The following is a 27111-nucleotide window of genomic DNA, read 5'->3' on the forward strand; positions in this document are numbered from 1 at the left end:
AGTATTTTTCAGCAAAACTGCTTGACAAAAGATAAACAATGTTCTAAATTTTACGAAATAATAGTTGCTTTGTGTGTCGACTAAATTAAACTAAATCAGCCTCTTGAATTTCATTTGAACATTCGCTTTAAAGGAGCATAGATGTAGATCAATAACTGTTTCTATTGCCCTGTAGTTATTGCTGCAAGGGACCACTAAGTGGAGCAATAACCCCAGACTCCACAGGCTTTACTGACCATAATAGAATTTGTTTGCCTATTAGGAACTCAAAAGCAGCACAAACAACAACCATAATAGACACAGAATCCAAACTAATACAATAAATAACTGTAATCTCTTGTTCTGTGCAGCTTTTAACAAACACAAGGTTTTCATTTCAAACCAAGAGCCAGTTATCATTTCATAACGTGAACATGCGACCTCCACAAAGGCCTAAAGGGGCTCTTTTGTGCTTCGCAGCATCTGAGACCAAAGCAGTGAGGCACTGCCTTCCTTGTGGCTAAGGTTTTAATGAATGCCAGCTGTCAACTGTACCAGCTTTAGTCTTACACTACCTCTGCTTTCTTGCAGATGGTGTTCAAACCATATCCGAGTCATGGCACAGATTAAAAACAGAGCAGGGTAGCTGGTTGGCGAAGGAGTGTGAGTGCTATTTATGCTTACTTTGCATGCTGCAGCGAGTGCACGCATTTAAAGCATAAAGCAGATTAACCCACGTCTGATTCCAATTTGTGCTGCACTTAGAAAAACTATCATGCCAATTTGTTACTTCTTTTTTTTTTACGTTAGAGAGACAATTGTGTGACCTGAAGCGCCCTGCTAATACTATTGCAATATGTCAGTGTAATGAAATGCTGACATCAGCATATAAGGGCAGCAACTTCTGGCCTCAAAAACTGTAAACCCACACATTAACTCCTTTAACACATTAGGAGAGCAGTTTTCAACAAGTCTTTATTTAGTTTCATTGGGGGAACTCGTAATGCAGATACCTCACAAAGATTTGCATGACCAAATAAAGCAAGAATTTTCCCTAAATTAGACATGCATCACTTGTTGCTAGGCAGCAAACAAACACACTCGCGTACAAAAACACACACACACAAGCATTTTTTCCGTTTGGGACTTGTGATGTGAGGGTTTCCATGTAAGGATTTATGTACTGTAATTTGGTAAACATTTCCACTCAGTGAGATGTTGCACATTGCGCTCGTTGTTTGACTCTGCATGCATGAAAGCTCGTTTTGACAAAGATGGACTCTGTCTTTGTACTGCAATGAAATACAGATCTTCTTCTGGGATACAAATCTGTTTTATCTGCTTAAGTTTTAAGCGTGACCTCTTCTAATTTTATCTCATTTGTCATCTTCGACCAGATGACAAATGACTTTTCTAGTCCCTGATGTCATAAGAGACCTGTTTCTGTTTATAGGGATATAGAGCTAGTACTACTGTAATGTAATACTTTGTTTGTTGGCTTCAGAAATAAGCATTTGAAACAGTTGCTAAATTAAGCATTGAAACACAAGGGGAAGTAGGTTTTAGTGACACAGTCGTTGCAGAAATCTTCCAGAAAGCCTTCTTAAAATAACACTTGAAACAGTGTATTATTACACTTTAACGTCCGAGATAGTTGCTGTAAAATGTGGCTCTTTATTGCTTTATAATCAACCTATTGGTGTTTGCGATGTTCAGCTCCTGGTCCAAATTCAAAGTTTGAGACTTTTTATTTAATAGAAACATCAGATGGCAACATTTCTTGAACCAGTGACATTTTTGATTGTTAAAAGAAAACAGGAGGCGGTTTCTTATTGTTGAAAAACACAACCATGTGGAGGACAAGTTGAGCAAAAGAGATAAAAGGTCACACTTTGTCCACAGAAGGCACCAAATCCTGCACAGATCCGAAGTTCCTCACAGGAGCTTTAAATTGTCATCTTATTGAGTTACAGAGCATTCATTACGTGTTTGTATACTGCTCATAAATGCTAAATACGGGGAGAAAATTAAGTGGTAAATTGTTAAAAAAGGCTGCTCTGTGTACTTGCAGGAACACGTGTTCTGTATGCATCCTGGTCCAATCAGAAATCCCATACATTCTTCTATCAATGTGGAGTTTATCCAGAGTTTCCACGGGGAGGAAATTTAAGTGAGTGACCTTGGTGTGGGGATAACTTTGCACACATGGGCAGATACTGCGGCCTGTTTGGGCATATTAGCCGGCTCCTTTTCCATGCATTGGTTTTCATAATGTGACATGTGAGGTTCTGTGTGCAAACAAGGCCTCCAGGCATCCTCCTGATTTACACCAATGGGGCACAAGGCAGCTTCAAATGTGTCCTTTCTGTCCCCAAATAGTATCAAATCAGTGTGCACCCACAAAACAAAATAATCTGCATTTATTTCCGCAGAGGACATTTTATTTCTGGATAAACACACACAGGGTTAATAGGAGCTTTTTCGATTGGAAACGTTGCTGTAGCCTATATGTGCACAGTAGCATTACTGTACACATGGTGAGTTTTAATTGAGTGTCAATGGACATGCCTGCCACAGCAGGGAGGTCTTTCCATGTTCGGAATGCTCTGCACATAGTCCTTTTGTTTGTTTGTTTGTTTATTTATGCATTCTGGGAGATTTGGGGCAGGCTGCGCTGATTGAAAGAAAACATGCAGTAAGGATATTAATGCAGTCCTTCAGGCGGGGGGTGGGGGGTGGGGGGTGGTTAATTTACTGTCTACTGTTGAGCAGAAGTACAGGATTCATGTCTAGGGTTGAATTCGGTTTCACAATAAGGATAGTATTTGTATTTATTGTGCCTCAGGAGGTTCTTTTCCACTTCATGTAGCCTTGGAGAGATAAGGTGGAAGCAGAACGGTTTCATTTAAAGATAACGAGTGTTGCCCTTAAAGCTCCTTTGAGGAGTTTGTACCTGTTAATGAAACAGGCTGAAATGAACACCGATGCCTCTTTGTGACCGACAAAATCAAACCGCCTTTTCGCCTTTATTTGATCGGACAGCTGAAGAGTCAGATAACGTGGGGAGGAGAGAGTGGAGGATGACATGCAGCAAAGGGCAGAGGTCAGATTCAAACCCATGGCCGCTGTCACAAGGACTATGGCCTCTGTACATGAGATGCACAACATAACTGCTACAGGCTATCCAACACCCCTCTTTTTTCAGATTTCTTTTTACCGGGCTACATAACCTCGAAACCTTAAATAAAATCCTGATGACAATAGTCACTTAAGCTAAACATGCTTTTTTAGGGCAATGAATGAGGATAAGCAGGAATTCATGTTCTAGAGGTGAACCTTTTTAGAAATATTTTGCACCTGCATGCCTGTTGTGTTTTTATTCAATGATATAATGAAGGTGTTTGTTAGACAAAATTACAAGAAGAAGACATGTATGGAGTAATGGATCATTTTTACATTGACCTTAAAAACTTGAACAAAATAAACCAATTTAACTAAACATTTAAGACCTTTACTCTCATCCTGGGGCAAACTAATCTGAGTTGAAATTAATAAAGAAGCACACACTCATTTTACATTTTCTCTTGTGAAAGTGTCATTTGAACCAAATCCAATGTCTATAATTTCCCATCAACACCAACATGTGGCCCCAAGAGAAAACCTGGGAATTTGTAGGACCCAGCAGCCCTCCCAGCCCCCGGCTTCACCTGTTCGCATGCACAATTCGTCCCCTTTTTTGCCTCTTGGGATTGCCTTCTAACGCCCCATGATAATGCCCAGAACCCTCATGCCTCCAACAATGCTGTCGTACGCGGGCTGCAGCTTGCTGATCCTCTCTGCGTCCCTCGCCGGTGCCTCCCTGGCCGAGATGGTGTTCCGCTGCCCGGGCTGCACCGCGGAGCGTCAGGCGCTGTGCCCGAAGCTCACCGAGGCTTGCGCGGAGATCGTGCGTGAGCCGGGCTGCGGGTGCTGCCCCGTGTGCGCCCGGCAAGAGGGCGAGATGTGTGGCGTGTACACCCCGAGGTGCTCCATCGGTCTGCGGTGCTACCCGACGCCCGACTCGGAGCTTCCCCTGGAGCAACTGGTGCAGGGCCAGGGCCAGTGCCGGCGCAAAGTGGACACCGAGACCACCACCTACAGCCACGAGCAGCGGGAGCAAACCAGTGGTTAGTCGCTTTATTCCTGGAAATCTGGTTGTCTTTTATCAATTTTTAATGACTCTGTCTAGACTGCAGCATGGGGAATAGAGTAGAAATTTTGCAGAGTCATGAAGGCTGAGCCAAAATCTGTGTCAAGCAGGGACTGTTGCTTAATGGGGAAGTTCTACTCATCATTTTGCACTTTTTTTGAAGGATAGCCTATCTTTATGATTTAACACATAGTTTTGCTTTCTTGTTTGCAATGCATGCTTTTTGTATCATTCATTTGCCTTTTAACACCCCTGTTGCATTCACATCTTCCTAACAACTTAAAATATTATGGAAAATTGCTCGACAAGCCCATTTTCAGATCTGCTGCCGTGAATTTTGTGTTGCTTGTGTCTTTAAGTGTGCAGTCTTTTTTTTATATTCCTGCAGTATTGAGTTGTTTTTTTTGCTTCTTGCATGACACTTCCATACACTCCTGGTAAAATCTGGGTTGCACAGACCTGTTCAAAGTTTCCTGAATCATCGTGGTGTGCATGAGCAGAGAGAAACAAAGGAGGAAAAAGAAAATCACTCTGCCCACCTCAGCTATGCACCAAACAGCTGGCCCTGCAGCCTTCTCCCCGATATCTGCCTCTAAACGACTGAAACAACAAGGTGGCCTGCAAAAGAATTCCCAGAACTTCCCAGAAAGTTGTACTTTCAGTGGGATGGGACACAGAAAACATCATAGTATTGATGTTGACATTTCTACAGGGGAGTGGAGAGAGAAACAGAGAGAAAAGGACAGCAGGAGGAATGCTGTATTGATTGGAAAAGTGGACTTTAAGCTTTGACCAGACGTAGCTATAACCTGCTGTTGACAGTGACGACATTAACGAGGTTGTCTGCATTGAAAATAAGCTGTACACATGTGCAGGAGGATCACAATGAAGGTCCATGTTTGTGTGTTTTTGAACAAGAAAAGGTCACAGAGAGGAAGAACAGTCAACGGCTTTATTAATCAGCTGATTTTGAGGCTGTAAAACAGGCAATGAGTGACCAGCGGAGCCTGCCGGATGTGATTTTATACTCATTTACAAAATCCAGGCTTTGTCAGAGTTTACCTCCAGATTGACACGTGTTTATTTTGGCACTGAACTTCGAGAAACTACTGGAGTAACATTGCACTCTGCAAGGACTATCCAGCACGCTGACAGAGCTTGACAAAAAGCCTTACAACACTTTTGATAACCACCCATCATAATCATTTTCTTCCACTATTTCGTAACCTCCACCTGCAATAAAACATGCCTGAGTTTTAGAGTTACACAAGAGCAAAACAAGACAAATTACTCGGAGACATCATGTAAAGACTTGCTTGCAAGAACGCAATTTGTTAGATGTCAATGATTTTCCTTCCCCCTCAGGTTTTGGGCCTTGCTGTGTGTTCACTCTTGCAGGTTGAAAGCTCTGAGATTAAGTCAGAAGTGTCCCAAATCGCAGTAAGAGCTTAGAAATTGGCTCTAAAGGCTGTTTCGGACAAAAGGCTAGCTACCTCAGATGGAAGAGCGATTTCTGACAAAGACAGAGTGGCCTGAGCGAAGAGTACAAAGTGTTTCCCAAGGTCAAAAGACGGAAGAAGATAAATGCTTTTTACCAAGAAAAAGCAAGGCTGAAAAGGCCACCAGAAAACTGCTAGGAAATGCTTTTTCCTCCACTTCTACACCTTATATTTGATTTGATTCCTTTACTATAACTCAACAGTGTTACAGCTGTTCTAACAGGTGGTTGCTGACTGTTTCTGGCCCTGATTTAAACTACACTCACTTGATTTCCTGTCATTAATTCTTCTCAGATATGCGGCAAAAAGTGGAAGTAATTAAATCACTGATGGAAAGCAGCTCACAAGAGGACGGTGGAGAAAAACCTTAAAAGTTCTGGCTACTTTCCTATTGAAAGTCATTTGCTCCAGAGAAATAATCTGTAAAAAAAAAAAAAAAAAAGGGGAGAAAGGCTGCTTATGAATAAAAGTGGCTGTACTTATTTGAAGGAGGAACAAAGCTAAGCTAAGACATGGGCAAAGAATGAAACACTGCTGCTGCTTTATCTGGATGTTTTGAAAGCCTCAACATCCTGTCATCCTGTTTTTACAGCTTATTTCGTTCAGCCATACAAACAAATAACACCTCCAAAACTTTGGCTCTCGATATAGTTCTGTGTGACATTACTGTGTCACAACAAAACAATGCAGGGCTAACATTTAACAACAACAAAAAAGATCCCCACATAGGAGTGAAAAAGGGTTGGCTCGCTAAATGAATCACATTAGGTTAAGATAGCATATCTTTATGGTGACCACCATCCTTTGGCTTTGAAACGCCCTCCAGAAACCAATGGGTGATGTCACTGAGACTTTGTGTTCATGTTTTATACAATCAAAATGGTTTTGGCTTGAAATATGGACTCGATGTTCCTTTGTATTTTTACTGTTCATCGTTATTCCAGATGCTTAACAATCAGGAAAGTGGTATTTAATCATCTGTCCAATCACACGCTTTTTTATGACATGCAACCTGAGACACAAAAGTAATCATGTTTTAACATTTTAGCTCCCAACCCTAAGTGCAGTCAGAGGAAAAATGGCTGCCGTTAGAATATGGTGAATGTGAGCATTAAAGGGGTTTTACAGCACTTAATGCATTTGAAGAATTGATTTAAAGGTCTTATCCTGCACAAAATGCAATGACAGGCAGGAATACAATCCCTGAAAACTCCTGGATCAGCACTTAAAACAACTACAAGAAAAGCGATCAAAAGGTCAGATCCAGTCTTCCTATGACCCTCTAACTATCCCCCCGCTGCTAAATAAAGCCTGCAGCGATGATTTCAAGAAAGTGAAACAATGAACCAATTAAGCTTTTTGTTTGCTTTTAATGAAACTTTGATTGGATTAAGTGTACTGGCACTGCACTTGCTTATTTTGTTCTGTGGTCCCGACCTCAGGCCATTTTTGTTCTCTGTTTTAAATTATCCAAGCACCTAATTACAGCCTATTAGTAATTAGATATTGTTTTATAAATCTCCAAAAATGCACTCGCCCAGGGTGCAGAGAGCAGATGCAAATTTCTGCTTGGGCCACACTGATTATTTTCTGCCAATTAACTAGAATTTGAATGAACTCATAGTTGCATCTCAATATTTCAAAGATCTCAGTGCAGCCACTTAAAATGTGCACTGCTGATGCTATGGTTTTTGGCTTTAATCGAAGCTGCAGAGATGGAGAAGTGTCTGCATGACACTCCTAATGCACCAACGAGCCTCTGATGTTTCTGTGGTGCCCAGACGTATACGTTTTATGCATGCGACCACACAGATATGTGGTTCATCCAGTCACAGCTGAACATCTGAATTGGAAACATGAAAATTCCAAATTGCTCTTTGGTGAAGTTGAATAAAACCAAAAAACCCAAGCCCTGTGTGCTCAGATTTCCTCCCTAAAACCTCCCACCCTCTTGAGCATCTGTGATCAGTGTGTTTGTGTGCTGCATGATAGCCTACGTGTGCTTCTGTAGGAGACTTCACTCTGTATTTGAGAAGATATATTTGATTTTATTCATATAACCTGAAAATACTATTTGCATTGAATGGGAGTTAAACGTTTGTTTGATTCAATTTGATGCCAAGGTGGTCTAATAATGTGTTTTTGTAGACTTTGGTTTAATAAGTACACGTTTTGATGGAGTATAGAGAATCCTGAGATTAATTAAGTAACATATACATTTGATCAGTTTGAAGTGGAGTGGACCGTTTGCACTTTGACACCATAACGTTTTCATAAAAAGATCTTAAAACCATACAAAATAATCACTTTGACTTCTGTATGTCGTGGCAAAAATTGGAGGATGAAATAAGAGATTCCCATTTGGTGCAACTGTAGGGTTCAAAAAGTTGAAACATAAACCTAACTATTTTAAATGGGTCAATTTGAAATTTCCAAACTATAACATAGATATGATCTCAGACAGTATATTTTCATTTCAATTCCAGACTTTAACTACAAAAATATTCCATGTTTCTTTTAATTTTAAGCTGACTCTCCAACTAAAACCCCAAATTTTCCCCCTATATTCTCTGTTTATGCACAGTATCACTTGATATTCTGTTCTCACAGAAACCTGGACCCAAATATATTTCCCTGAATCAGTTTGGATGGACGTTTAGTTGTTTTGACTGGGATTTCACCATTTATGACCTTCAGAGGAAGGAAGTTGATTAACCTAGCCTAAACAGAGCCCATAGGTGGTTCCAATGGTGCCAACTTTTTGGTCCAAGACACCGTTGGTTGGTTGGTTATTAAACCTCCAAACAACCTTTTATCTCTCATCAAATATATTCAAAGTCTGTTTGAGATGTTGACAATCAGGGAGAAAGGGTTTTTTTGTGTCAGTTGTGTTATAAAAGTTGTTATGGAGAGGCAAAATGGGCTGGAAAGAAAAGTGGAAAACTCCCGTGCCATCTAGTCACTGACATAACACAGTTAGCTAACAAGGGGCATTCCTGTGTACCTGCGGGGGCATCCAGACGGAGCCCGCATAGACTGAAATAGCTCCGAGATAATCCCCCCACAGGCGTCTCCAAAAACAGGGGCATTCGTACCATCTCCCCGCAGGCGTCGACTTCACATGTATCCGTGCCAAGAATCTCCCTGTGCCTATAGAGATCCACAGTGACTTCCCACCCTGCTTTTTGGGGGGTCAAGGGTGATTTAAGACAATATGAACACTGTCTAGTATACTACTGACACCGGCGGGGATGGGATATAAGAAGTTTTGAGTTTAGGAGGGGGGAAATTTCTTCTTCATGCCTCAACTAAAAAGCTGATTTTTATGTTATTTCTCAGTTTCCTGAGTATGTCTTTGTTGACATCAAATTTGAGTATTCATAAGTAATTTTTCCCAGTCAAATTGGTTGATGGGCTAATACCTTCCATGATTGATTTTTATTTAGCTAAGTAGCTTGCAGAGTGTGACCATTTATGACTTTAGTTTCTTTCCAACAGTGCATGATTGGGGGCTTATTTCTCAAATTTCCCTTTTCATCTGCCTAAGAATGGAGATGAAGGAGTTGAAACGGTTCTCAACAGGTTCTTTAGAGTCTCAAAGCTTATAGAGTTCATCCTCTGGGTAATATGATTGGCTGTACCAAATGGTGTAACAATCCATTCTATAGTTTAAAAAAACATGCAACCTTAGAATAGCACTCTGTACACTCTACAGTAGGTTTATATTGTCCCTTAACCTTTTAAAACCCTGACTGGCCATCGCCCTGGTAACACTGTTGTTGACATTTTAGTGACCATGAAATACAGTAAAACAGAAGCTTTAACCTCAGAGGTTTTATCCACTCACATCGATTAGGAATGATTGTCGGATGCAGTTTTCATGTGACGCCCTACATGTTCAATTTGTTTCAGCTTGCCCAAGTTCATGTCCTAGTTTGGGTCCCATACAATCTTCAGAAGGTTCACCCTGCGGTGCCATTAGTTAGGAAGATATTTGGCCTTGGATGTGGCATTGCATGCCAGAGCCTATCCTTTTGGATGAAAGTTGCAGGCCAGAAAGCCTGGAAGGTAAACAAATCTGCACTTTGCTGAGTTTGTGTTTCTAGGAAAACAGTGCCACTTCATAATGGATGATGAACTGCAGCTACTCTTGGCAGACCTTTTCATCAACTTCTTGAGTGGCAACATGACCCGTTTCACACCTCTGAGCTCCACAGTGAGAAAGATATGCTTTGTTACAGTTTCCACACTTCCACCTTCAAAAGAAAGGTTACATTTTTGATGAATATTGCTCAGACCTACCCAAATCAGCTTCTTAATGCTTTGGTAGGTCCACAGTTGGCTTCTCTAAGTCAATGGATGTCTTTGGAATCAAGTAGCTGCTTGATTTATAAAGAAAAGGCTTTTTTAAAAACAACAAAAAAGTTATTATTTACGTGTCCTTAAATTAGTTCCAACAACAGGAACTTGCATAGCATCAACATATTGAGCTGAAAACAACTTCAATTTGATTAAAAAAGATAAACGATCAAGTCAGTGACACAGAAATGTTTGTTTTGGGTATGTGTAAAATTGTTTTTGCAGTTTCTTTGTCCAACAATTTCCATTAATAGTCTAATTTGAATACATTTTTAATTTCCTATCAGCTCATCTCTATGGTATTATCTGTAGGTACACAACCTATACTAAAGAAAAGCTATACTTGAATTGACATCTCCTACTTTCTATAAGCTAACCACTAAAAATACAAAGTGCATGGCGAGACTTAAGACCCCAAAGCCAATTCATAACCAATTGTCTTTTTTATTTAGATGGAGGTAAAATCTTGTAGTCTTGTAGTCCTGCTTGTATCTTTCCTTTCATAACCTCTTCATTTTCTAAGACTCGTCCAAGCTTTGCCAATCGCTCAGCTGACCCTGAACCTGGGCAATCAGACATGACACTTCTGGCCTATGTGCCATCTGGGAATTTGACATGGATCAGATATAGAAAGCAAGCTTCTCTGCACCATTGTGCTGGGATTAACTCAAGCAGTAGACTGGACAGTAGGCCTGCTGCTCTGTTGACACTGCTGATCCCGAGCCCACCGCTATGGAACGGCTTGGACTGCAGAGGCCTAGTGCCCCCTGAAAGTGGGGTCCTGACCCTTTGGGTTTGTGTGTGTGCGTATACATTCAATAGGGAGATCGCAGCTCATGAAATATACCTTCTTGTGTGTGTCTATATGCGAGCACAGACAGTGAACGTCTCAAGTTTCCTTTCTTCAAGAAAAGAGGGAGTGATGGTTCTGGCCTTTGGATACTGTGGAGATTATGTAAGACAGCAAAACAAAAGGCTCCCCAGCTGTTGATACTCCTGAGTTTGAACACACACCTGATTTCAGTTGACTTTTGCCCCTTCTTTTGCAAAGTCTTCAAAGGAAAACCAGAGAGAGCACAGTGGAGCGTCATAGGGGGAACTCAAGTCCAACAACACCAGATCTATCTGATGGCGAAAGGCGCCAGCACCTTGTTATTGCTTCGTTTTGGAATTTCCTTTCTCCCATTCTGTGTTAGGCCTTTTGTAATCATATTCTACAACCGGATGTCAAATTTACCTCTTGCAGAGTATCCACACTCACTTTCTTTCTCTGCCCCTCAGATGACTTTCCACAAGTCTGCAAGTTACAGCTTGGTCCTTGCATAACTGTGAACTTTCTGGCCGACAGTTTGACCTTCACTCCTGTCTGTGCTTATTTCCCTTCTTTCCTTTGGGTGTCAAGTGAAGTTCTGCAAAGGAGAAATACATGCTTTCCTACAAAAAGTAACCACCTCCTGCTCTGTATGTTCATCATTTTCACAAGCTAAGGTTTTAGACTAGTTGCTTTCTTTTTTGACTTTTCGTCTAAAATCAGCTGGATGCAGTGAAGCTCCTTTTCCACTCCCTAAGTATGCTCTGTTGTCAGAAATAACATGTTGGGTTGGACCTGATGGCCTCTCACATTGTTTGCTCCATCTGTTTGAAGAGAGTTTTTTTAGGTTGATGTTTAACAAGACTCCTAGAAGAGAGGAGACAGTATAGTGAATGAAAACCATCTGAAGGAATGGCTAGATGACCACAGGAAGTCTGATATTTGACAAAGATTCACATGACAAAAACTGTCTAAGCAATTGATTTTAAGAGAAGTTGGACAATTTACTACTTGTCTAAATTGGAAAATCTTGTTTTATAAGCATATTCCCAAATACTTTAATTGATAGCCTATAGGTTTTCTCTTTTTTTGCAGCAATCACATTAGTGTTTTCCATTTTGTTTTAACGCACTGAGTTGCTCGGTAGATGTTTGTCATTCTGTAGTTTAGTCAATGTTGGGCCTGAAAATGCATCCAAGAAAAGATTTGCAATCTTTAAATTAAGTTTGTTTTGTTGCTTTATACATATTTTGACATTGTAACTTCATTTAACCTTACCCAGTTAGTAGCCATATCCTACATGCTAGCTAGCGAAGAGCATTTTGCACATTAAGAGTCTTTAAGTGGTTCAGAAGCTATGGACTTGTTTGCTATATTTTATGAGCTAAAAAAAGTGGTACTTAGGTTAGATATTTTCACAGACCAAATATTTTGACTTATTTTTCCCAGAAACTTCTGATTTCTCTCTCTCTCTTTTCCTGGCTTTCAAGACACTGTGTCTTTAATGACAAAGCTGCAGGGATCTGTCGAGACCTTAAATATAGACCGTATCATCACTTAGACTTCTAAATCAAGAAAAGTGCAAAAAAGCCTTATAACCAGAACTCATTTATAACTACTCTTAACATCTGCTCATGAAATTAAAATCACACTACTAAGGAAAAGAAGCAACCATGGAAACCTGAGTGTGACTAAAGTTCAGCAGTGGCCAACTTTTTCTCAGCCAGTGAGCTTGTTAACAGAGCTGCATGTGGTTGCCTCACTCTGTGAAAAAGGCTTGTAGTGACTCACTGATTGTGCTGATGCATTTCAGAGCACTTTAACAGTGGTTTGGACCCTTCCAGGTGTACCCCCACTACTTAACCACGCAATCTTTAAGAGAAATGTAAGCTGTGACAAGGAGGGAAATTGCCACAAAGGGAAGATATTTGCACAGAATTCAAGCCGAACCAAAAATATACAATCAAGAAGAAGTGGTAAAAAATTCAAAGTCAGACAGAAAGAAAAGTGATTAGCTTGGTCTAGCTAGCTGGGAAATTTGCTAAACGACTTAAAAAGTTGTTTAAATTATTTCAAAACAAGAAGAAGGAAAGGAAAAGAGGGGTAGTTGCTTGGACATTACACACATTGCATTGCATCAAGGAGCAAAGTGTGCAGGGTCAGGGTGCCGCCTGTGGAGCAGCCTTTATCAAAAAAACTTTTTAGCAGAGCAGACCTCTCGCTGTGTCACTCTGACAAATGATCAGTGTAGTACATAGTTTTTTTCACCTCACTTTGAGCCTCTAAAAAGGCCAATCCATTATGGAAATGACAGCGTGAGGAGAATATCTCCTTAAAAGTCATTGGTCAAATGACTTCAGAGGCCAAAAGGTCCTCTAAAGTATCCTTGAACAAGACATTTCACAACATCACAAAAGTGTGTGTCCAAACCCCGCAGGTGAGGCCGTGGAGCCGCTTTCCGAGCAGGGTGTGAGCGAGATCCCGGCCATCAGGAAGCCCAGCAAAGAGACCACCTGGCTGGGCCCCAAAGAGAGCGCCGTACGCCAGCACAGGCAGGAGATGAAAGCCAAGATGAAGACCAACAAGGTGGAGGAGACAAAACCTGCACGGCCCAAACAGGTGAGGCATTATGAAGGTGGCCCTTTAGCATCATGTAGCTGTGGTGGCGATGTTTGCAAACTTTTCATCAATACATAATAAAAGTTAACATGATCATTTGAACAGTTTGAAGACGAGAAAATATTTCAAAGGTGCTTTCTTTCACTTTACCTTTTACTTCCTATAAAACACCCACTTAGTTCAATAAGAAACCATCCAATATTGAAGATAGAAGAGCTGAAACAGGGTGCACAATGTGTTCTGTTTCATGGCTGCCATTGAGACTGAGAATGTGGAGTAGGGAAGAAAAGGGAGTGCGGTGCTGCCTCACTCTGGTTATGCAGTGGGTTCATGTTTGAATTTTAAAAAAATCTTTAAATGTACAGTAATGCCTGTTGACGATAGTTCTATTTGAATTCATTTACAGCCTGAGAGGGAAACACTATATACATTTTAATGGGATTTGGCACGAAGAAAAAGTGTAATTTTCCAGTTTATGTTTTCCTTTCCGCCTTTTAAATCAAAAATCTGATATTTACTGACCTCAAATGCACCTGATCCCTGAGGCTTGACTTACGGGGTATTTCTAACAGGCATCGTGGTACTTTCCTTCCACCATAAAAAAACAAAAAAACATTAAAAAAGTTATTGCTCTACCAGAAACGTATTACTGTCTCAACAAGACATTTGGCTCCTTTTGAATCGGGAGGTAAACCTGGGGTCACTGGCAGGAGTTGTTATTCATTACTGGCAAGAAAACACGATTCATTTGCTTCATTACAGAAATCCCCATTGCTCTATAATGTGTGTGTCTGTGTGTGCGCGCGTGTGTGTGTGTGTGTGTGTGTGTGTGTGTTGTGCCTTTTTTATGAGATTTGATGTAGCAAGTTAGAAAGTTGTGATTGCTTTGCAAACACATCTGTACAGCTACTTTCTCTTGTGTGCATTGATTTTCATGAATTCTTGGGCATATTCCATTGTAAACAAATTCTAATATGCATGCACAGAAGTTAGAAGAAACAGAATAATTTGTACTGAACTTTTTTTCACAGCAAGCCACATCATTTTACCCAGAAACCTGATGCTGCTAACACACCCAAATCAAGCTATACAGGCCTGAAAGCATGACAAGTGTTTTTTTCCTTTTTCAGACTCAGTGTCAGCAGGAGCTAGACCAGATCCTGGAGAGGATATCCAAGATGCCCTTCAGAGATAACCGAGGTCCCCTGGAAGACTTGTACGCCCTGCACATCCCCAACTGTGACAAGAGGGGGCAGTATAACCTCAAACAGGTGACTCCAGGAGTTTGAAACAGAGGGTGGAAGGCAGGCAGGATTCAGGCCTCTGGTGTGTAAAGCATTAGAAATGCAAAATCAGACAAAAATGTTTTTCTATTTTTACGTCAAAAAGACCCTCCAGTCATAGGTTTACCACTTGAGGAAAAAAAAAACATTTGCATAGATTTTTGTTTGTTTAAACCCTCTTAATGTGAAGAAATAAAAAGAAAAAAGGAAGATGATATAATTGAAACATATGGATTATAAAAGTGCAAATCTTTTGCAGTATATTAGGGTTGCAAAGTGTAAAAAATGAGACTCCTAATTTAAAGATATTTTCAAGATATTAAATGAAATGGAGTCAAATTAAAAAATACGAAATATTAAACCCAAAATTAAACTATAACTTTCTGCACAAATAAACGATTACCATGAATAATGACTCAATTCAAAGAATGACATGCAGGAATAAAGTTGATTTTGTGTTTTCAGTGCAAGATGTCACTCCACGGTCAGAGGGGTGAGTGCTGGTGCGTCAACCCTCACACCGGCCGACCTATCCCATCAGCCCCCACTGTGAGGGGTGACCCCAACTGCAGCCAGTACCTCAGAGAGCTGGAGCTGGAGCTCCCCGACACGGCCCAGATATAGAGTGGCATTAAACCCCCCAAAAAAACAAAAAACTGTAAAGTACTTGGGAACAAAAAAACATCTGAGTAAGCTATATCTTATCTTTCTGTGTGTTTGCGTCTCTAGTACATTTGATGACAGCGACGTGTGAAATCTTAGCCACCAAAAAGGATTAAATGGTAGAATCCAGCTTGCTGCGTAGGACGTAACTGCAGATTAATTTTAGGAGGAGTAAAGATAAGACTCGTAGATATTCAGTAGATGTCAGCTGGAGTCGGTGACTTCGCTTTGCTAATGTGACTTTGCTCAGATTTGCTCTGTTATCTGTGTTTTGTACTGTATGTTTTGAAAAACAAAGGAAAAGCCTTCAACATATCTGGTGTTTTTAGGAGTTTATTGTGTCATAGTTTGCAGACTACTGTTAAACAACATTAACAGATAATGCTATTAAAATGGTGATAATTTCAATCCACGCCTGTCTGTTTTTACTGTTTCACTTTAAATCTTGTGCACGAGAAGCAGGGTCATTTTAAAAAGCGGTTGGATTTGAGGAAAAACAGGAAAAGGCAATACAGTCTACATTTCAACAAATCAAGTTAAAGTTGAAAAAACTGTTTGTTTTGCAAGTTTTTAAACTTTTAATTAAACCAGGTTGCATTTGAAAAAAAGACTACAATCATGCAAATTACTAAGCGAGGCTGTCCCCCTGTTGGCACATCTAACTTTGAGCTAAATAATAACTTTAGCATGCTAGCATTTGCAGCATGAAGCAGCTAAATTACTTTGGCCATATTCACAAAACCTCCTAAACGTTGCTCCTCGTGGCAAAATTCTAAGAAAATTCTTAAAGTCAGGACATTTTCCACTCAAAGTTAGGACTAGATCCTTGTAAGGATGAAAGTTATTCACAAAGTGTCTTAGCCCTTAAGAGAGCTCATAAAGTGTTAAACCGTTAGGAGCAGTGAGGAGGACTTTTAACAGGCTTAAGAGTTTCTCAACCTGAGGACAAAACAGAGAAATGTTCTCCAAACACTACCACACAGACATTTCAACCCATCTCTGAGTTCTTTCAGGACAAACTGAGACATGCATGTTGAGTTTTTATACATGTGCTCACCTCAACAGGTGCATCCAATCACTAATTAAGGCTCTTTACCGGCTGTTGTAACAATCAGCATGTGAAGAAGCTGCTGCACAAATGGACATGTGATTTCAAACATTTTGCAGGCTATATACTTATAAAGTATGTTTTACAAATTATCACACTTATGCTACATTTTTTGATTAACCAATCACAGCTTCTTAAAAAATGTGTCATACCTATCCGACCTAATTTAAAAGTTTCTATCCATTCCTTGCTCAGAGTTGCAATTGAATTGGATAGCAATTCATCCAAATATTAAAAACACAAATTTCAACCTCATGGTAGGGTTAGAAAAAATGTCTGTAGGCTACATCCTCTTGAGACAAAATAACAATGGCACTCAATCAAATATTTGTAGAGATTGTTTGGTCAAAAATTCAATTCGTATCTGGCATTGGAGGAAAAGTTAGAAGTTTGCCAGTTGACAGGAAACAGCCTCTGAGGACCATATATAGGTCGACCAAATGTAATAGTAATGCATGATGACTGTGAGCCAAAATGAACCAAATGTTGTGCAAAGTGTAGTGTTCCTCTCAAATGAGTATTGTACCTGCATGTGGTTTTGTCTTTGACTGCAGATGGAAACAACCTGCATGGAAAACCAAGAGTGTCTTGACCATTTTCAATGTCATAGAGATAGTATCTACTTAATAACAGAACCACGGACTCAGCATTAAGACAGCAAGGTTCACACAAAAAGTACAGATGTGCATTTTAGTGAGTACATGAACTTTATTTAAATAGTGATTTGTCATTACAAAAACGAGTACATCAATTACACGCCTGATAAATATTTCACCATGATGTTCACATTAATCTTGTGTCTTAGCTGAGATTTTGAAAAGTTCAAAGTGTCACTGTGTTGTGCTACTATTAACAGCAAGAGTTTCATGAGCCCCTGTCAATGCATTAGGAATGTCTGAGAATGTAATAGCCATTCATTGGAGATTAAAATAACAAACAGTGGCGATTGACTAAGAGATCATTGTTTTCTGGAGTATCCCTCTTCAACAACACATTGGGTCCACATGCAAATCAAATTCAAAGTGGCGTTTGCCAGAAGGCACTTGAATTTACATACAAACTCAGCGACCTTGCTCTTTGCAGGATAAGAGACCCGGAAAACCAAGTCCCCATCGGCCAACAGATTTGCCTGTGGACACCCTGCACGTGGAAACAGAACCAACGTGAGGTGTTTGCATACGATTTGTGTGTGGAGGGAAATGAACAGCACCAGGCAGTAGCTTGGATTGACTTAGCTTGTAAGCATTTCAACCAGAGATTTTTGTCATTGAGAACAATATAAGGGCATGGCACGTACAGTACAGTACAGTATACACACATACAGACACGCAGGAGCATGCACACACACTCTGTACATACATTTACAAACAGTGGACGCCATTTTTTGGACTTGGAAAAGGCCTTTCAAGAGCTGTTAAAATATTTAAGCTTTTACTGTAAAATACAGTTTGTTCAAGAGTCAGGTTTTATTGTAATTGCCTAAAATACAACCAAGTTTAACAAGTAGACGCATACAAGACTCTTCTGATAGGGACAGAATGTGAGCTACAGTTATGGCTAATTGCACTGCTAAGCTTTGGTAGCCTATTTACTTTACTATGATGTCGAAAAGTTATATTTCACCACCTAAAAAATTAACATGATTCTGATGGGTATTGTTCTTAATTTCTGATTTGGTTTCCACCAATGTAATGTTGAATTCTTAATTGATATCGGTGAGTTTGTAGTGCAAGCTTCGATTCCTTGCTAGGCTAGCAGAGACAACAGGAAATAGCTGCTTCCAGTCAAAAAAATGTATCCTGGTTGATCAGTGAGTTCTTTCACATTTTCAGAAAACATTTGTGTTGTCAATAAACCAAAAAATATGAGCACAACTTAATAAATAAGTGCGCAATTGAGGTGCTCGGTGGATTTTTTAAACAATTGGACAGAGTCCAATATGGGGTTCTCGGCTTCTTCTTCTTTCAAAACAGACAAGTGTGAAAGTGGTGTTTTGTCATCTTACTATCTGCAATGACGCAATCATGTTTAATGTCAAACTATTCCTTTTGGTATGTAGGCTTTTTTAGCTATAGGCCTCCAATTAGCAAAACTGGCTAACAATGACAGCTATCCTGCCACCACAGCTTAAGCGTATGACTCCTGTCCACTTAGGAGTCATTTTTCCCCATGTGATGACAATATAAAAACTCACCTTATACCAGAATATCATTTACACTACTAACATTTAGCATTACATGGCTAATTTACTACAAAACTGAATCAAATAAGAAAAAATATGATTTGTAGCCACATTTAAAAGTTTTGTCCTACAATTTCTAGGTAAAATTTAACAGACTCAAGTAGACAATATATCATCAGTATCATACAAATATATATATAATCCTATATTCTATCTATGGATATAAAGAGGCCTGGTGTTAGCTTACCTCAGAACAGTCCGTTTGGGGCCAGAATTAAGACCTACATGTGCAGATTTTAACCCAAGCAAGAACTTCGGTTCAACTCTCCTTTAACGAGACAACAAAAAGAACAATGCAGTCCATCACACCTGACCATGTATATAACGATTTGTGTCACTTTTTTCCTGATTTGGCAGTCATTTAGCGTGCTAGCTTGATTGGCAGGTTTTAAAAAGAACAGGGCTCAACGAGTTTGACCGGTTAGCTCTTTCATTCGTTGCTGTTGCTGCTGCTGTCGAGCTCTTTGCACTGCAGGTCTCCGCCGGCATAGTTGATGCCAGGGATTTTCACACCAAAGCGGTCGACACACCAGCAAATCCCCCTCCTCCGACCACGAGACGGCTTGCACTGCAAGGAAAGAGTTGGCAGAAGCAAGGAAAGAAAGTTTAAAATGATTTCCAGTAATTTTTCTCATTTAAAAGTTTGTCTCAAAAGCCAAAGTGACAAATTATTTTACTGAATTAATGTAATAAGCAACAAAAAAAACATGTTTCCATACCTGTTTACGCTTGAAAAAGCCCTTCTTGTCACAGTTGGGGATGTAAAGAGAGAGAGCCAAAACCCTAGAAGTGTCCTTCATGCTCTGAATGAGATTATCCAGTCGTCTCCTGCAGGGTCCCTACACACACACAAAACCAAATACGTTTGTTTTTGCATTATCTTAAAGTGTGTTTTTGCCCCTGAGTGAAACTTGTGGTTTAACATAACATGTCAAGAATTACAGGGTGATTTTGCAATTAACTGTTCACACAATGCTGTCACGTGTGAAAGTGGCCCTGCGAGGCATCTTGGCAGATTTGTCAGAACTGGTTTCTTTATGGAGCCTGAAGCAGTAGGATGCAGTATCTGAGATTTTTATGATTTACAGCAAAGCAAACATTGTTTTCTTGCCAATATCCAACAAATTATGGTTCAGGAATGGCTCTAAATCTTGATCAGTGAAGCGAAAATTTCCCTGAGGGTTTAGCTGCATCTTTGCAATCCCTACTACACTTACAAACTCTGGCTCCAGTTTGTCGAGGCTCAGTGGAGTGAAGTCCAGGGTGCTGGTTTGTCCCAGCCTCGCCAGCTGCTTCTTGCGGTCCTTGGCCTGCTTCATGGCCAGGGCCTTCCGACTGCTGATGTGGTCTATTCCATATAAAGGCACCTTGGTTTGGGGAAGCATTGACTCTGGGACAGGTAGCATGGCGTCATCGTGAGATTCTCCATCTGATAGGAGACAAAGGCAGAAGGGGGTTAAGGTTTATTAAAGGTACCCTGTTTGTTCTAAAATTAAACTGTGTATAACATTTAGGGTCTTACAACGACGTTACATTAACTTCCTTGGTTATAAAACATTTGCAATAACTGACTGTTGGTACATTTAGAAAAATGTCAGTCTGTGTTCTTCTTCTCTGTCTTTTTATGGTGATCTGGTGATATATATCTTGGCTTGTTATTGCTTAACAATTAAAAGATAAAGTTGTTTTAAATTCAGGTCAATACATCCTCAGGACCAAGCATAGACCGTAGACAGTATAAGAAATGGATATAGCCATTGTGCCCCAACCCATCTGTTAATGGACTTGGAAAGCCTCAAGTGTAGCTTGGTAGTTGTCGTCATCTTTGTTGGTCTCTATCCTGGTAGTCAAACAAGTAGGTACTTTCTTGTGCAGGTGCTAGGAGAGCAAGAAATACAAGGAAAAAGGGACCTCTTAAAACATTGCTGAATAGCGCTACTAGAGGCTGAAACTTCCCCAACACCAAAGATATGCTTAAATACTTGACTTTGTTGACAGTTTAGAAATAGTTCGACTAAGAACGCCATCAAAAAAAGTTGCCTTTCAGTTCCGATTAGCTTAAAACAGAACTAGAAAGGAATGTGGAAGAAAGAGTCCAGCGACTGTCGGCTAAAGCTTGATTCACAGCTGGATTACTATTATCAGACGTCCTCACCACAGCATGGACTGCAATTTACACCGGAACTTTACAAATTACAGACACACTGGATTAAATTACCAATGCAACCAATTGTTACAAACAATTCAATGTCCTCAGCTGTAATATTAGTCCTCTCGAAGACGGCTTCAAAGCATTTTTCTGCCGCTTTCAAGAGCCTGTTTGAAGAAGGGTTCAAAATCAGGAGCACTAAATCCAAGACAGCACAGTCACTTTTGGCAACGTCACAAGACGACATGATGATTTCATTGCAGCAGCTAAATGCTTATTTAACACAGTCAGTGGCTACCAGCCAGCTCAAGATTGGAAGTGTTGACATAAGGGACAACATAGCCTACATTTATGGCAAGTCAGGCTGCCAGTTTGGGGTATATGTAGACCAGGGGTTTTAAAACTTTTATAGCCACTGACCTAAATGAGATATTTAGTCTCACCCTGGCACCCAGGCCCATGAAAACATACTATTACACTTGTCATGTGGCAAGCCGACAGAAACAGCCGCAGCCCATTTTGGGTAGCAGAAGCCCTCATGTACATGCATCTTTCATCAAAAATGCAGCTCTCCTGCAGCTAAATCTAAGTAACTCACCCCTCTCCCTTGTCCCACCCTCTATTCAGACGACCATAACAGTTGTGTGGACGCCTAAACAAGCCACTGAGGCTTCCCTCCCCAAAAGCACTTTAAAACTGATATTCCTCCTCATTTATAGTTTTAAACATGCATTAGCTTGTACGTGTCCTAAGCCACAGCTGGCCCATTTCCACTGCTGTGTCACGCACTTGTTTCCGCTTCATTTTGGGCGGATTCTGCAAGTAAAGCCCCTCCATTTCTGCACTGACGTGATCGCTAAGCTATTAAGCTAACCGGGCGGTGAAACAAGGTCACCCGCCACGTTGCAAATGACGCCTAAGCCCCTCCACCCAACCCGTTGATGATGATCATGGTGATGTCATCTGTCCACATAATGACAGGTTCTTGGAAAAAAGCAAGAGATTCCCCAATCCTCCAGTTTCCTGCTGACACTGTTTTCTCTCTCGCTCTCTCTCTCTCTGCAGAAAAAGCTGTAGCAGATCAGCATAATTCCAATCAAGTCCTCACTTGCTAATCCTGATGCTTTTCTAATCTGACCTGTGCTGACTGATCACATCTTTCATTTTCTCCCCTTCTTTCTCTTTTTCCTTGTTTGAATTGGCAAGACGGCAATCCTGGAGAACGAGATTCCTTCAGGATTTAAAGACAGAAAGCTGATTCCTTGTTTGATATTTATTCCCTTCTAATGCTCTTTAAAATAAAGTTTCCTTCCTCATTTTTAATCTTCAGCATCAATGTTAGATACTGCTTCAGATGATGTCAAAAAGACATAATTATAACTCGAATTTGATATCATGCACACATGACAAAAAGGGAATTAAATGAACATATTATTATTGTTATGATCAGGTTTGAATGACAATTTACGTTGAAGTCAATTTTACATGGTGGCAATATCACCTGAACCCATTGGGCCCACAAAGACTTTTCCCCAAAAAGTTACATTGGGAAAGATGTCTACAAATCAATAGATTAAAGTGGTAAAATGCAATTAAAGCGGAATTCAGAGATGTTTTTTTTTTAGACATAATGAACATGCATCCGAGCCACAGAAGTGTGCATGCTCTATGGGCCAAGTAGCGCAGACCTTATTTTTGCATAATATGCCACTGAGCAGCTCAGGGCTCTGCCTCCAATGTTGTATCCAGTTCGATAATACATCCATGGTGGGAACGAACATGTAGCGTTATAATCTCAGCAACAGAATTTAACAGTCTGGATATATCTCATCATTTCCCATCATCATCCCTGTAAGTTTTGTCTGCTTCATTATCTTGCAATTAACCAGAATGTCATTTTGGGCATTTGTTTTATTGGAATACGTGGTAAAAACCATTCCATGCACCTATACAGGTGACTAAAAGTACGATTGGATACATGGACATCTGATAGTTACTACTGACACTTTTCAGAATCTTCTAGTATATTCTAAGAAATTTACAGTACAAACACATATAAAAATATTTTCAAGTGCCTATAAAATGTCATTTTTTCTAGGGCATGTGTACACAAGGGCTTTTTGCTTAATTTATGCATGGCGAGTGCCCAGCAGGAGCCGTGGAGTTAATGGAGAAGCTTGGCTGACGGGCAGGCAGATGGGAGGGGCTGACTGGGGGGATCAGTAACCCACGCTCGACCTGCATTCTGCTGAATCACTGCACAGCCGAGACAGTCAGAGGGGAGGAGTAGGGGGGAGACTAAGAGATGAAGAGAGAGAGAGAGAGCAGGGTGGGACGAACAAAGCAGGGTGGGAGGAAGAGGGGGATAGTGTGGGAAAAAAAAGGGAGGAAAAAAAGGGAAGGGGATATAAATGGAAGACTTCTTTAGTAAACTAAGAGCAGAGAGTGAAAATAAAGATAACAGAAAAAGGGGTTGTAAACGTCAAAGCGATGGCTTATTTTTCATCAACCTAATTTGAACGTGACTTCCAAAGCTTCCCCCCTTTTTGCCCTTTGCAAGAAAAACTGCGGTTCTTCCCCTCAGCCAACTGAGGTTTTAACACAGCCAGAAGGATTATTTATGTTTCCAGTGTAGCTTTTTCTTCTGCACTAAAACTCCAATCTGCTGGAAAATAAAGCAGCAGACAGAATGGAAAGGGTGAAACCGGGTATGGGGTTTGGGAGGGGAGAAGAAAGGAAGAAGAATAGGGTGTTAAAGATGAGGAGGGACGGCAGCCAGGCAGGGAAAGAGGAGAAGAGGCGGGAGAGTATAAAGAGACAAAAAGGTGTGGGAAAAAAGGGCACAGGTGGTGGATGAAGAGAGGTGACTAAAGAATGGGAAAAAGACAAGAAGAAACTGTAGAAGAAAAGAGGGCCAATATTTCCCACAATTCTCTCTACAAAGTAGACACAGTGACATGTCATTCAAAGGAGCCAACAAGGAGCCTCTCCTTTAGCACCACCTGTAATCTTCTCCCTTGTTTTATGTCGGGCTAAGGGGGCCCTGAGGCGGCGGGGCCACTCACACGAAACCTGCTGATTTACTGCTGGCAGCCCCCACAACGGCTTTTAAAAAAAACCAGGATGACAGGTTGATTGGCGCCCTGCACCAATTGTTGACAGAGTTCACGGGGTCAATGCTCAGCGGGGGCCTTTGAGTCGTGTGCCTTGGTTAATGACAGGTGTCAGTGAGGATGACCCACATCAGGATCACTGGCTCCCAGAGACACAAGAGGACGGAGGAGGGTTTCTTTAACTCACTTCATCGCTAGATCAGAAGCTACAGAATATAAGCATGCATGTTGTGGTCAAATTCTTAAAAAGGAGTGGTTGTTGTGAGGTGATTATTGATACAAAATTTGGAATTTCAACAATTTCATTACCAAGGGGCAATGGCATCACAATCCTGATGTTTTCTTTCTCTGCACTAGATCTTGTCACACACTTTCTGCCGTCGGCGCACCAAAAGAGCTGAATACAACATCAACTGTTAGCTTTAAAGCTCCTGTGAGGAACTCTTGATTTGTGTAGAGTTTGGCCGCCCCTGTGGACAAAGTGGTACCTCTTATACCTCTGTGATTTGGGAGTGATTTTCTTCTGCCAAAAATCGACCCTGCTTCTTTTTACAGCCAAATGTCATCGCTAATCTTTGCTGTGGAAAAAGTGTTTTAAAAAGGCTGATTCATGCAACTCTTTGTCCGACACCTACCCCATACTGCAGTTATTACAAACAGTTAGTCAAACTACGGAAACACTCACTCTTTATGCTGATGATGATCTTGTTTGCTTTCGTGGCTCACAAAGAGGCAGCAATATACACTTCAGTCTGTTTCATGGGTAAAAACTCCACATAGGAGCTTTAATTTGACTTTGAACACCTAAAATCTAAGTTTGATAATGAATCATTTCCCACAACATGATTGGATGAATGTTGGTCATTTGATGGGTTTATTTTCAATGGAAGAGTATCATCTCAATCCAGCTGCTCTTTATTCTCACCAAATCATGAAACTTGATATGTGACAGTACAACAGTGTGTCAAATAATGCCTAACCAAGAAGAAAACTACATTTTCAGTGCTGCAATTCGATTTCCCCTCCCTGTAAGTTCAGTATTGTGAGAGGAAATACAATAGAATGAAGCTGCCATTCATTTATGACTCAATAAATCCACTTAATTAATGTTCTGTTGAATTCAGTGACCTGTTTAAGCCGAACTTTCAGCCTCTGTGGTCTCAATCAGTCATCTCTCCACATGCCTTACCTTTTGACGGATGCAGCAGTTTGTACAACTTCTCGTTCCTGCACACCCCGCGGCCGTGCAGCAGCGCGTGCAGCGGCTTCTCCTCGCCGGTCTTGGGGAGGCAGCGGAGCCCGCGCGCACACGGCTCCGTGTACACGCCGCACGCCTGGCCCTCTTCGAGCGCGCACGTCAGACAGCAGCCGCAGCCGGGTTCCTTGACAAGTTGACAGGCCGGCACCGGCGGACACATGGACAGGGCCTTCTTGTCGCACAGCTGGCAGGGCACGTAGGACGAGTCGCAGTCGGTGATGCTCAGCAGGGTGACAACCAGGAAGGGAATACGCAGGAGCATGGTGCACTTTAGTCTGAACTGAAGGTTGTTTGATTGCAACCTGCAACGTGTATCAACTAAATCTTACGGTGAATCCTTTCTTTGCAAAAGGTTTCAGTCCAAACAAAAGGGGGTGTTTGCATCCACAGGTGCTTTGCGCGCTCAAGTCCCAAATTGCAATGCATCCAAAGCTCACACTCTCTCTGCTACCCCCTCTCTGCAGTCCTGCAACCTTGAAGTCAATTTAAAAAGAGCAGAAAATATCCACATATATGTAGGCTATCTTATCCTTCAGTGATGCTCCGCCGTTTACGCGCAACGTCTCCGTCTCCAAATGGGAAAGAAAAAGCGTCTGATTCCCGATGCCTCTCCCTCTGTAGGTTATTTAACCCGCACGGTTTGTGAGCAAAATGTATAATCTGCGGCTTTGAGCTTGCCTTTTAAAAAAAGAAACTGCCTGAGGCGAAGCCTATAACGATGGGTATGTCAAACAACGTTTGGAGAGGGGGAGGCGCACTTGTCAACTCCGCGCGCTGCGATGCTGATTTCACAGGGCGGGTGCTGGCATGCCTCCAGATCTGCCAGATATGAGACGATGCTCCTGAAGGCGACTGAATAAGACCTTGTCTCTCTCTCTCCCTCTCTCTCTCTCGCTGCACAGTGGCCATTTAGTTTCCCCAGGCTCATGGAAACAACATTGTCATTATTCTTTTAGCAGTTTGTGTTTTAAAACAGGACATGTCACTCCCTACAAGAGCACCAAGACTGCTGAAACTTAGAATTTGAATAGCACTTTTAGAGTTTACAGGAGAGAGAAACAATAAGGTGTTGCCTTTACTGCAAATAGGACAGAAACATGGCAGAAGAAGAAAATGGGACTAAATTCATTCCTTAACATGGTTTTCAAAAATTGGCTTTCAGTTAAGGAAATACTTTGTCTGTTCTGTTGGTCCCAAAAAACATCAAAGAGAAATTAAAAATGACTATACTCTCCTTACTCAGATACACAAGTATTCACATTCTTCATCATTATCTTCCAGCATCAGTAATTTACAATCAAGGATGAGAACAAGTTGTTCCTTCATATCTCTTACTATATACAAGCATAGTTCTAGTTCTCTGCTATCCTATCACAAACGCACCAATTTAAATCCCATTTTCCTGACTTGACCCCTGAAATCTTGTGTTCAGGCTTGGAATTCATCCTGATCCCTGCATGTTTTACTGCAAAAAGCAGAAATCCAAGATGATCTCCATCAAGATCTTAATACTTGTCTGACATTTCCTCCTTGAAAGATGCGGTCAGATATTTATGTTGAACATGTTGCCCTGTGGAGCTGCCAGATGGACGCCCCGATACACTCTTACATGTGCCATTTTCTCCTTTCTTTCAGAAACCTTTTGGGGAAATTTGACTGCCTAATGGCGCCAAATACACTCATGTAACAAAGCTGAAGCTGTTCAAAGTTAAGGGTGGGATCCTGCTTGTGAAGCAAGAACACTTTTACAATTCCCCTTAGATATCTTTGGGTTTCTCGCTTTCGCCAAAGAGCTGTAGCTTAAAATATTTGTACGATGCTGTCTTAACCATAACAACA

The 27111-nt window shown here is 41.0% G+C and overlaps 2 protein-coding genes across 2 annotated transcripts; one reads left to right on the top strand and one right to left on the bottom strand.

The window, feature by feature from the left end:
* The first annotated feature begins 3588 nt into the window (after positions 1–3588).
* Positions 3589–15810, top strand: igfbp2a (insulin-like growth factor binding protein 2a). The gene is made up of 4 exons (XM_020642184.3): positions 3589–4145; positions 13275–13456; positions 14587–14727; positions 15205–15810. The coding sequence occupies exons 1-4, from the start codon at positions 3746–3748 to the stop codon at positions 15361–15363; spliced, it is 882 nt and encodes a 293-aa protein (XP_020497840.1). The 5' UTR covers positions 3589–3745; the 3' UTR covers positions 15364–15810.
* A 1388-nt stretch (positions 15811–17198) lies between these two features.
* Positions 17199–26091, bottom strand: igfbp5a (insulin-like growth factor binding protein 5a). Its single transcript, XM_020642225.3, has 4 exons — positions 25204–26091; positions 19970–20181; positions 19472–19591; positions 17199–19320 (listed from the first exon to the last, which is right to left on the bottom strand). Exons 1-4 carry the CDS (start codon positions 25532–25534, stop codon positions 19183–19185), a joined length of 801 nt encoding a protein of 266 aa, XP_020497881.1. The 5' UTR covers positions 25535–26091; the 3' UTR covers positions 17199–19182.
* Positions 26092–27111: the final 1020 nt, after the last annotated feature.

The sequence above is a fragment of the Labrus bergylta genome, chromosome 24 (genome assembly GCF_963930695.1).
Source record: "Labrus bergylta chromosome 24, fLabBer1.1, whole genome shotgun sequence".
Taxonomy (NCBI): domain Eukaryota; kingdom Metazoa; phylum Chordata; class Actinopteri; order Labriformes; family Labridae; genus Labrus; species Labrus bergylta.

Bases quoted from the DNA above. Each gene is read 5' to 3' on its own strand.
- igfbp2a (XM_020642184.3), top strand. From the start codon at position 3,746: ATGATAATGCCCAGAACCCTCATGCCTCCAACAATGCTGTCGTACGCG. The intron at 4,146-13,274 runs GTTAGTCGCTTT...CAAACCCCGCAG, and splicing joins GCAGCGGGAGCAAACCAGTG to GTGAGGCCGTGGAGCCGCTT. The intron at 14,728-15,204 runs GTGACTCCAGGA...TTGTGTTTTCAG, and splicing joins GGCAGTATAACCTCAAACAG to TGCAAGATGTCACTCCACGG.
- igfbp5a (XM_020642225.3), bottom strand. From the start codon at position 25,534: ATGCTCCTGCGTATTCCCTTCCTGGTTGTCACCCTGCTGAGCATCACC. The intron at 19,592-19,969 runs GTAAGTGTAGTA...GTGTGTGTGTAG, and splicing joins ACAAACTGGAGCCAGAGTTT to GGACCCTGCAGGAGACGACT. The intron at 19,321-19,471 runs GTATGGAAACAT...CTTTCCTTGCAG, and splicing joins GCTTTTTCAAGCGTAAACAG to TGCAAGCCGTCTCGTGGTCG.